At 50.6% G+C, this 11,451-nt stretch overlaps 1 protein-coding gene across 1 annotated transcript in view; it reads right to left on the bottom strand.

Moving 5' to 3' along the window:
• Positions 1-2,837, bottom strand: part of GPT2 (glutamic pyruvate transaminase (alanine aminotransferase) 2) — a 34,819-nt gene extending 31,982 nt beyond the window's left edge. Inside the window, exon 1 of the mRNA XM_012653970.1 lies at positions 2,346-2,837. Within this exon, the coding sequence (XP_012509424.1) occupies positions 2,346-2,588 (243 nt within the window). The 5' untranslated portion in view covers positions 2,589-2,837. The remainder of the gene's footprint in view (positions 1-2,345) is intronic.
• Between the last annotated feature and the right edge of the window lie 8,614 nt (positions 2,838-11,451).

Here is an 11,451-nt window from a genome sequence, read left to right as displayed (position 1 = left end):
GGAGTCTCACTCTTGCTCAAGCTGGTCTCGAACTCCTGAGCTCAAGCGATCTTCCTGCCTCAGCCTCCCAGAGTGCTAGGATTACAGGCGTGAGCCACCACGCCCGGCCTCATTGTACTTTTTGATCACTATGGTTCAAGACACAAGTAGAAAACCGAAGCTGTGCAAAGTTAAGGCAAGCCAAAAATAAAAGAAATGACTGGGGCAATATGGCTCTCTCGGAGGGGCGTTGTTTAAGCTGGCAAAGTGAAGAGCGGCTGTCTTCCAAGGATGAAAGGTTTACTTGAGGCTATGCTGGTTTGGCTGGGCTGCATCTCCAGCACCTAGGCAAGGTAGCTGAGACTCATTAAAGTGGGAGGAGGATGAGAAGAGAGCTTGAATGAAAGCACCAGAGAATGTAGGTGGACAGAAAGAACTTCTCAACTAACTCGGGAGTAGGACACGGGGGTGTGGAGCATCTGTCTTGGAATCAGATGCCTCCCGCGTAGTGACCAAGAAATTTGCCCACCTGCAATCATCAAGCCACACCCCTGCTGGAAATCCTTCCTGGCTCCCCCACTTCCCACCAAAATGCAGCGTAAAAGCCTCAGGCTGGCACACAAGACTCCAGTCCACCTTTTCTGTCTCATTCACCTCCCACATCCCTCCAGCAGACAGTGTTCTACTGGCAGCACCAGCCCCTCCCCGAATGCCCATAACGTCCCAGTCTCCTGCCTGTGCTCACAGCACTGCTCCCACATGGAATGCTCGCACATTTTCTGCCTGCTAAAACGTCCCACCACGTAAAGAACTGGAGGAGGGGGTTCAGGCCCAGAGAACAATATGGCAGTCAGCTCCCTAAAGGCAAAGGCAGTGCCCCCTCTGTCCTAGTCACCCTCACATTTTATGGAGCCCACAAGGGAGTTGTTATTTAGCAAAAGGTACAGGTAATTCCTGGAAGCCCTGCCAGCCCTGGAACCAGAGAAATCAGTTGTAACGTGATAAACCAGGAACACTTTAATCCCAGCTTTGTTTTAGCAGAGAGACTGTTGCCTCCAGGAGGGCCAGCTCCAGCCTGCTGGATATCAACAAGAAGCAGAGCAGCAAAACCCTGTGTTCTCTGCCCCTGGCCCACCTCTGTGCCAGGGAGGCACAGCAATGGAGCCGGCCTTCTCCGGGCCAAACTTTAAACTTAGCCCTGCAAGGAGTCAGCAGGAGACACTGGACTCTGACTTGTCCAGCTCACTGTTTTGAGTCAGCAGAACTGGGTGTCCCAACAAGGGCTCAGCAGGCCATGAGCTCAGCAAAGCCCCAAAGTCTCCACGGGAAAGAGGGCCCAGTATCGTGGCTCCCCTGAGGCCTCCTCCCATGCACTCGAGGAACACTAAGTGACCACTTCAACCCCGAGACACTGGGATTTGATGCCTCTGAGAGTGAGATCAGGAACCACTTCCCCCCATTCTCATTCTCCGCCAGACCTATCTTGAGCGAGCAGCTGGGTGACTATTTTATCAGCCTCTACAGGTTGTAGGAGTATTTACTTTTTTAGAAAACCCCTCTTGCCTCTGCCTTCCGAATTTCACCCAGGTTAGATCTCGGTTCCTACAGGGGCATCTCTTACGCCCACCCCAGCCACCCTGGCTGTGGGGAGGCAGAAATCACTCCTCGCTGTGTGGTCACTTTACATGAAGCTATGAACTCAAGCCAAAATCCCGGCCAGGGAGCCAGCCACCAAAGTGAAGAAAGTCCCAGGGGCACCTTACCGGGGCCCCAAAGGCCCAACCCTCTGACTCTCTACCCTGGTGCCTGTCCTCAGAAAGAGAAGAAGGGGCCTAAAGGAAGGAATTCTGCCCCACCCTCCTCCATACCCCGACTCATGTCACACTCAAGACTGGCGAAGACACAAAAGGCATCAGACAGAGAGAGAGAACGCTTGGGGAACAAACCCAACTCTCCCGAGGTCCTCCCTCCCTCCCCTCCCTCCACCCCGTCCCACCCCTCCTCCGTTTTGCTTTCCTCAAAGCACTTATTCACTATCTGAAGCTTTCCTGTTTATTTTATTCACTTGCTTTCCTCCCTCCAACAGATCTTGGTCCCACGAGGGTAGGGCAGGCGCGAACGGGCAATGCCCTGCAGCTCGGGCCGCTCACAAGGGGCGAATTCAACTCAACAAGTGAACCGTATTCAAGGCCTTGCTTGGCGCCGGGCACTGCCGGGGGAGGGGGAGGGGCGCTCTCCCGTTTTAGCCCAGCCTGGCTGAATGCGGGGCTAGCCAGGGGGTTGAAGCCCGGCGGGAGGACCCGGCTGGGGACAGCTACCGTCCTTCCCTTCCTCTGCCGTCCGAGCCCCCCGCGGCCCGCGCTCACCCGCTGCAGCTCCAGCTCGATCTCGCCGGCCTTGAGCACGATGGGTCCCCGCACCGCGTACTCCACCGCCTTCACCTGCGGGTTCATGGACTCGAGCGTGAGGATGCGCTCGCGCCGGCCGCGCTCGGGCCGCACCTTGAGCACGGCCGGGGCCTCGGCGGCCGCGCTGCTCCGGCTGCGGCCCCAGGGGCCCGGGGTTCGGGGGCTGCAGCCCCGCCGGACCAGCGCCGCCGCCCTCTGCATCGCGGCTGCGGAGCGAAGCCTTGGCACAAAGAGAAAAAGAACAGACGCGTCGCTCACAGTCGGGGCGGGCACCCGTCCCCGCCACCAGCCCGGCCGCGGGCTCTCTCAGCGAGCGGTGCCAGCCTGGCTCCGGCGCTGGGCGCGCATCCCCGGGACCGGGACCCTCCAGCGCCCGCGCCGCACCCGGCGCCGCACGACCGGGCTTTGAACGGCTGCGCTCCAGCGCGCGCCACGTGCCCGCCGGGCCGCCCCCCGCGCCCTCACCGCGCCGGCCCGGCGCCCGCAGCCGCATCCCGGCGCCCGCCCCCGCCTCGGGCCCGCCCCGCGCCTGCGCGCTGCCTGCCGGGCCTTGCAGTTCTCCCGGCCGCTCGGAGCCGCCGCGGACAGCGGGCCGGACTACGAGTCCCGCCGGGACCAGCGCCGGGCCGGGCGGAGCGGGGCGGGTCTTCGGCCCGGCGGGGGGCGGCGAGCCGGGAGGAGCGGGGCAGGGGCTGTCCCCTCCGCTGCGTCCGCGAATTCGGAGCTATTTGCAGTTTCGCCCTGGAGGTGTGTCCCGCCTCCCTCCGCCCTCACCCCCCAACACCTGCAGGGACACGGGCCTCGAGATGGTGCAGTCTTCGCCCCGAGTTTCATCATCCGGGGCCAGACGGTGCCAGCAGCCGCCAAACGGGGCCGCTAGGAAGTGGGGGTTAGGAGTCTGGGACGTGCCACCCTGACCCCTTCTGAACGTGTTTCCTTGTCAGCAAAAGGGGGACCTGTCCACAACCTGAGTCTCAGGGTTGTTGTGGGAATTAAAGGACCGTGTAGTAGGGGGTCGGACTTTTCCTGACCTCTCCATCTGAAGCCCTCCCCCACCTCCATCACTCCTGTTTTATTTCCTGCCCAGCATCTGAAATGATCTTCTGTAGACTTTTTACTGGCTCATGGCCTACCTCCTCCCGTTATCCACGCAAGCTCCAGGCGGGCGGGAGCGGCGTCTTTCCTGTTTGTGGCAGTCACAGCGCCTCTGATAGTCCCTGGCACATAGGTGCTCAGTAAATATTTGTTGAAGAATGAATGGCCAGCAGAAGGTAGCTATTATTTTTGGTGAAGGTATCTCCAGGCAAAAGACTTCCTGACTCACCCAGAGCAAGAGCAGGACAAGACTAGGAGGTGGTGGAGGACGGTGCAAAGAGTAGGAACAGAGACGCGGTCTAGTTGAGACACCAAAATCTACGGAGAGGATGGGGAGGAGTCACTTCCCTCTCTCAGCCTCAGATCCTCCATGTGCAAAATAAATTGGATCAAATGGTCTCTAAGACCCCTTTCTGTTCGTGGAAATTCCATGAGTCTAGGCGTTTGAGGCAGAAAACCAGGCCAGAGCTCCTATACCCCAACAAACACACACATTCACAGTAGTTTGTGAAAGTTGGGGGCAGGAAGCACTTAATAAACACAGCAGTGTAGGGGAGAAGGTAGCAGGAAATCTGGTTTGAATGTACACAGTTGTGCACAGCCACTTAACTGCATATCTGATTTCAAGGATATTACTTGGCCTTTGTGAAGCCTGTTTTCCCCAAGTGCACAAGGGGGTAACAGCTCCCATCTCATGGGGCCATGGAGAAGGTTCAATAAGGTGACTTTGTAAAAGCCAAAGCTTGGAGCCTGCTGCTGCGAGTCACTCTTGTTCATTCTTGTCAAGAGAATACCATATACTTAGATTAAATAAATTAATTGCCAATAAAGGGGGAAAAGGAGTGGCAGAACAACAGAAACCAAAGATATCTCTGAGTATTCCTGTTAGTGAACCGGCTTGGCCCACTGAGGGCCCTGCAAAGTTATTTGAGCTTCTCATTTACTGGTCCCACCCCCAGCACCTGTGTCTACACTAGCTCCTTCCCTGCCTCTGTCTCAATAGCCAGGTATTCAGTCTCCAGGTAAAAGATTCTCCCATAGTAAGCTCAGCTCCTCTGATAACTCCACCGCCTTCAATGTCATTATCACTTGCTCTGCCCAGTTGGGGAGACACAAAAACACGTCTCTCCACCTCCAAAACATGCCTAACCTTGACCTGCATATGATGTAAATGCAGTCCCTTGCTGTCCACCCGTGGGTCAGTACACCATGTTCTTCCTGTTGTCTCCATCGCTGATTGGTAGGGACAGGGGAACTGGGAGGGAGGGCTTAGAGAGTTGATCACAAATCCATTTGCAGAGCTGGGAAAAACACGGAGCACACAGCTCACTTACGTGGGCTTCCATGTCATCATTGTAAAAAACAAAAACAAGTAGTTAGTGTTCCTAATATGTCCTTTGCCAACCTGTCTCTCTGAAACTGTGTAAGAAAAAAGCTCCCTTGCTTTCTTGTGAACCACATTTTACAATTTGCAAAGCACTTTCTGACCCAAAAGTACAGGCAGTATTGTCACCACTTTGCGGATGAAGCTCAGAGAGGCTAAATGACTTGTTCAGGTGGCACAGCTACGTGGAGAGCAGGAACTGTAATTCCTAACCCACTGCTACAGCCCACACAGACAGGGACCAGTCTCGTGTAGCTCTCTGGGTGTGGAAATTTGAGCTGCCTGTTGCAATGCACTGAGCCTTTGAAAAGATTTTGGGTAGTAACTGTAATAAGGATGGCGGTAATAGCGTGAACTGTGCTTTGATTTTGCTCCCTATACCAGATGGGGCTGGGTAGAAGCTGGCTCCTAAATATTAAAGATAAAACCTGATACAGTTTGGTTGTTCGGCCCTCCAAATCTTATGCTGAAATTTGATCCCCAGTGTCGAATGTGGGGCTTGGTGGGAAGTGTTGGGGTCATGGGGGAGGATCTCTCATAAATGGCTTTGTTCCCTCCTCAAGCGAGTTCTTGCTTTATTAGTTGTGTCAAAGAGCCTGGTACCGCGTCCTCTGTTCTTTCTCTCACCACGTGACACGCCTGCTCCAGCTTCACCTTCCGCCCTGATTAGAAGCTCCCTGAAGCCCTCACCTAAAGCAGCAGACCCTGGCGTGATGCTTTTTGTACGGTCTGCAGAACCATGAGCCAAATAAACCTCTTTTCTTTATAAATTACCCAGTCTCAGGTATTTTCTTTATAGCAGTGCAAAATGGACTAAAACCAAACCTGACTGAAATGCTCATGAATGCCCTTCCTATAAACTGGGTGAGAGCTTGTCTACCCGCATGGCTGGGGGAGTCGTATGCTTCCAAGACGTGATATCCACCTTCATTCCTGAATTCAACAAGTTTTTCTTGGGCACCTACCATGTGCCAGGCACTGGGTTCCGTTCTGGGACTATGAGGAGTCAAACAGACCATTCCTACCTGTGTAGAACATGGTTTCTTACGGAAGGCGGACGTTAATTAGGTAATCAAACACATAAACACGTGATTACAAACTGCGATGACTGCTGGGGAGAAAAAGGATGACATTTTATGATAGAGCAGATGTCTGAGTGAAGGTTTCCCAGCTGAAGAGGCCCGCGAGCTGCCCGCAGCGCCAGCCTTGGGAGGAGGGGGTCAGCAGCACGGGCCCGCGGAGCTGCCTGAGTGCAGGCGTGCGCGGCGAAGGCGCATGCGCTCGGGACGGGTACGGCCAGGCGTGGGAATCCGGCCATGCACATCGTTCCAGGGCTTCCCAGCAAGTTGCTTGAGGTTTCTTGGCCTACAACAGTTTTTTTCTCTTTGCCCAGTCCTGCTTTCTCCTACTCCGCTTGTAGAAGGTAATCCCTAAACCCAAATTGCACCTCGCACCCCACCTACATGTCGGTGGTGAGACAGACAGCTTTCCAGGCCAGCGGCTGCTGAAGACCTAGAGATCTGAGAAATTCCAAGAAAGCCAGAGTGATTGCAAGGCAAACAGTGAAGGACGACAGGAATGGAGGACACGGGTCAGAGAGGTGAGCAGTGTCAGGGCAGGCAGGCCGGGGCTTGTAGGTAAGAATTTTGGTCTTCATCCTAAGAATGATTAGAAGCCTCTGGGAGGCTTAAAGTAGGGGAGTGACACGGTCGGGTTTATGTTTTAAATTCTGCTGCATGGAGGCTGGATTGGAGGAGGGCAATGGAGGATGCAGGAGGATAAATGTGGCACCAGCAAGGTCCGATGTTGGCCTACATGAGAGGGTGGGGGATGGGACGTGGACAGGCTCTTCCGCATCCCCAGCACCTAGCATAAGACCTGGCGCACAGGTTCTTAGTAAATTGTTGTTGAACGAATGAGGAAGTAGATTCTACTAGGTCCATGCTCTCCAGGTATTTGCAGTCCAGCAGATGGGTGGAGTGTAGTAAGTGTGGTAAAGGCAGCCCCAAGAGTGCAGACCAGCCAGTCCTCGGAGGCAGTGGGGGCCGTTCATGAGTAACCACAGAGCAGAACAGAAAGTGAGAGTCTTCTGAGAGGAGCAGATGGGCGCTGCAGAGCTGCCATGGGGGGCGGGCAACCACCCAGAACACCAGATCATGCTTGGGCTGGGTGCTCGGGTGACTCTTTCAGAGGTAACTCTTAGTCCCTTGCTCCCAAGGACACTTGGGAAGCCCAGTAGAAGTTAGTGGGCTCTCAATAATCACATGCCTTAGCTCATGGTCTAGGGCACTGATTCGAAAGTGTCCAAGGATCGCCTGAGTGTTTACTTAAAATACAGATTCCAGAGCCTTGCCCACGACTTTCTGGTTCTGAAATTCTGGGGGTGGTTTGGCCGGGAATTTTCCTTTAATTAGGGTCCTGATGTGCACTAAAGTTTGAGAAACACAGGCAGGACCGGGCTGGGCTTGTCTCGGTGGGAAGAATCCAGATCAGGGATGTCTGAATTCTGGTTCCAAATTTGTCATTAATCCCACGTGTGTGACCTTGAGCCAAGGCCCTCCCCTTTTCAGCAGTTGCTTCCTTGTCTGCAGAACAGCCTGGATTCCACCAAATTTCCTAGTTACCTGCTCTTCTGAGACTCTAGAAGACATTACAGCCCCCCTTTTCCAAACCGATGATTCTCCTAGTCACCGTGGCAGGCTGTACTCATTGAGCCATGGTTTCCTCACCTGTCAGTGACAGTGACAACAGTACCTGCCTCCAAAGGTTGCTGAGAGGATTAGAGATGGTATTTTTAAATTTTATTTTTCTTATGGATATTGGGTAAATTAGAAAGTCTGAAAGCATCAACAGTTATTTTAGGAAAAATTCGAACTGTGTTTTTCCTTTGCTTTCACACCACCGTAAGAATCAACACAAAAGACTTCTGCGACCAAATGCGGGGTTTTTTTCCCCTACCAACAAGCAGCAGACAGCAACTGGGTATCCTCCAATTCAACTCCAACATTTTCTACCTGGACATAGTGTCGGATCCCACAGGTGAGCGAGCGCTCAGAACCCAAGACGCACCCCCTCCCTTCAGATACCAGTCACAAGTCTGGGACCCCCGGAACTTAGGACCAACTGGCTTCAAGTTGGGGTTTCCACGACCCCTTCCCTCTTTGGGTTCTATTAATTTGCTGGAGTGGCTCGCGGAACTCAGGGAAACACTTACGTTTGCCGGTTTATTAGAAAGGATATTAGAAAGGATACAGATGAAGAGATGCGTAGGGCGAGGTGTGGGGAAGGGCACAGAGCTCCCGTGCCCTCCTGGTGTGCCACCCTGGGGGAGCCTCCTCCTGTGCAGCTCTCTAGAAGTTCTCCAAACCCTGTCGTTTTGGGTTTTTATGGAGGCTGCAGGACGGGCATGGTTGACAACCGTGTAGAAATGTGATTGGACAAAAAGCTCATGATCTAAACTCAGCAAGTCCTGTCCGTTTAGGCTCTTCCTGGCCTCTTCTGTGCAGCTTTCCTTCCTCCAAGGCATGGGGCAGGACCCTCTCAGGAATGAGGGTCTTTTGACCCACAATCAGATTAGAGTCCTGCCTTGGGCAGGTGGAAGGAGGGCAGGAGAAGATCTGAGAGAGAAAGAGATTCTGTGTCCTGAGGCTGCTCCGGAGGCCTGAAGTTCCCAACATTGCTGCAAAACACAAGGGCTATAGGAGTTATTAGTCAGAAACCGTGGCTTAAGGTATTTTCAAAGTTTTAAGAAATAAAAAATTTTAAAAATAAAAATAAATTTTAAAAAATAAACGTAGAATTGCCACATGATCTAGCAATTTCATTTCTGGGTGTATACACAAAAGAATTGAAAGCCGGGACTTAAAGACATTTGTACGCCAATGTTTATAGCAGCATTATCACAGTAGTCAGAAAGAAGAAACAACCCAAACGTCCACTGGCAGATGAACGGATAAACAAAATGTGGCATATACATGCAATGGAATAGTAATCGGCCTTAAAAAAGGAAATTCTGACACATGCTACAACATACATGAAACTTTAAAGACATTTGCTAAGTGAAATGTCAGACACAAAAGAACAAATAGTGCATGAGTGCACTTACATGAGGTACCCAGAGCAGGCAAATTCATCGAGAAGGAATTAGAGCGGAGGTTGCCAAGGGTGGGGAATGGGCAGCTATTGCTTAGTAAGTGCATAGTTTCAGTTTGGGACAATGAAAATGTTTTAGAGATGGATGGTGGTGATGGTTGCCCAATAATGTGAATGTACTTAAAGCCACTGAACTGCACACCCAAAAATGGTTAAAATGGTAAATTTTACGTACATTTTGCCACATTAAAAAAATGAACAGGGATTGCCTACATAATGCAACATCTTTTAAAAGGGAAACGATGTAAATCTCAAGAATGTCTATGGCCTTGTTCAGAGATGGCTGCTGAGCCGCTCCAGGGGCTGATAGGAGGCATTTGCTGGGGACGCCTCTCCGTCTCTCTCCCACCCCGGTCTGCTCTCCCTATCTGTCCCCCAGCTTCTCTTTCCTTGTGTTTTTCTTTCTAAATGAGGGGCTCTTTTTTTTTTTTAGGCTCAAGTTTCTAGGGGAAGGTTAAGGAAATCTCATTGAGATCCCACCTGCTCTGAGTCTCCTGGAAGCGAATCATAGCCTCTGTAACAAGCAAATATTAGTTGAGCTGAGCTAACAGCCAGCAGGCGTGTGTCAGCAAGCATACAACGTGACGTGCAAAGTGGGTTAAAGATAAACTTGTGATACTAAGCTAAGCTATACACAGGCAACTGGCATGTTAAACATTTATGTAATTTATGGAGATTGAACTTGAATAAAGTCATTTTACCAAAGTGGCATTCACACTTCAGTGTTGCACTAATAACGCTTCAAGGCAGAGGTGGACATGCTTCGGTCTTAGCAGCCCACCCAGCAAGACCCAGGTGGGACTGGAGAATGAGGAGAGGGAAAGGTGAAGAGCGAAGGAGAAGGAGCAATCGTACAAGCTTCATGAACAGATAAAGCCTTCAATTCACAGTGTTTGCTTTCCCACATTCCTTGATTTCTGGCTTCCTGGTCTTGCAGGGACGTGAGGGCTCTTTAACTTTTCCTTGTGCACATGGAAGACATTTGGGAATGATTTCAGAAGCAGCCCCAGGAGCTAATACAAAGAGAATCCTTAGCAGTGAACCCAGTGACTTCAGCTATTAAGTGCCCTAAAACACACACAAATATCAAGCAATGGCTCAAATCAATATTTCCAGTTGGTTTCCTTGTCAAGTTTTCACAGATATTTTCATAAAGCCACAGATTCTTTTATCTAGCAAAGTTCACAAAATAGTTTTGGGACCTAGACATTTAGGAGAAATAATAATTATGCAATACCATAAGCCCTTATGTTTTGTAGATCTCATTTATTGTTTTATTTTTTGAATTCTTGTTCTTATTCTTCAGCCTCTGTGTTTTAAGAAAGGAACCTGTTTCTTATTTTATCACTGAAAAAACAGGCAGAAATATTCACCTAGAATATTAATCTATGATTTGTGGTTAGCACCAGATAGCCTAAGAAGCTTTATTAACAATATTATTATTAACTTATAGCTATAATATTTCTTGAACATTTTTAATGTGCTAAGTACTTTATTGCATCATCTTGTAGCTACCTTAGAACAACCCTACGACACACTTACTATCATTGTCCCCATTATACAGGTGGAAAAACTGATGTTCAGAAAGGTTTTGCTAGTTGTCAGGATCACAGAGTTAGGTGTGGCAAAGCTGAGACTTGAACTCAGGGCCCCATGGGTTGAGTGCTCAGTCCCACAAGATTGCCCCCACTTCAGATACCATACACAAGTGGGGCCACAGGTCACCCACACTTCTGTCCAGCTAACTAAACATTCAAGAGTTCCCATGACCACCCCTAGGCTCGATCGTTCCCTACAATGACTCACAGAACTCAAGAAAGTGCTATAACTATAGTCACAATTTTATCATAAAGGGTAAAACTCAGGGACAGCCAAATGGAAGACACGCATCGAGCACGGTGTGGGAGGTGGGAGGGCACAGAGCTCCCATGCTGCCCTCCCAGCACACTGGTGTGTGCACTAACTCGTGAGTGTAGCTGCAAACCAAAATTACAGTAGTACTGGTTTCACATTTGTCTGTGTGTTTGCCTTTACTGTAAAACTGTCCATTTTCACGTGTCTTTGAGTTACGGTCTGGCACATCTCGTTTCAAGGTGAAATGAGAGTTTCCAGTAGGGCAGATCTAGTAATAATGAACTCCCTCAGCTTTCATTTATCTAGAAATGCCTTAATTTCCCCCTTGTTTTTGAAGGATATAAAATTATCAGCTGACAGGTTTTTTCTTTCAGCATTTTAAATACAGTCATGTGCCACATAACATTTCAGTTAAGGATGGACCACATAGACAATGGTGGTGCCATAAGATTATAATACCGTATTTTAACTGTGTCTTTTCTATGGTGAAACATGTTTAGATACACAAATACTTGCCATTGTGTTACAGGTGCCTACAGTATCCAGTACAGCAACATGCCGTAGGCGTCACAGCTGAGG

This window comes from Propithecus coquereli, unplaced genomic scaffold (assembly GCF_000956105.1).
Source record: "Propithecus coquereli isolate 6110/MARCELLA unplaced genomic scaffold, Pcoq_1.0 Scaffold436, whole genome shotgun sequence".
Classification (NCBI taxonomy): domain Eukaryota; kingdom Metazoa; phylum Chordata; class Mammalia; order Primates; family Indriidae; genus Propithecus; species Propithecus coquereli.
Note: the sequence above shows the minus strand (reverse complement) of the source record. Positions and strands in the feature narration are given on the sequence as shown.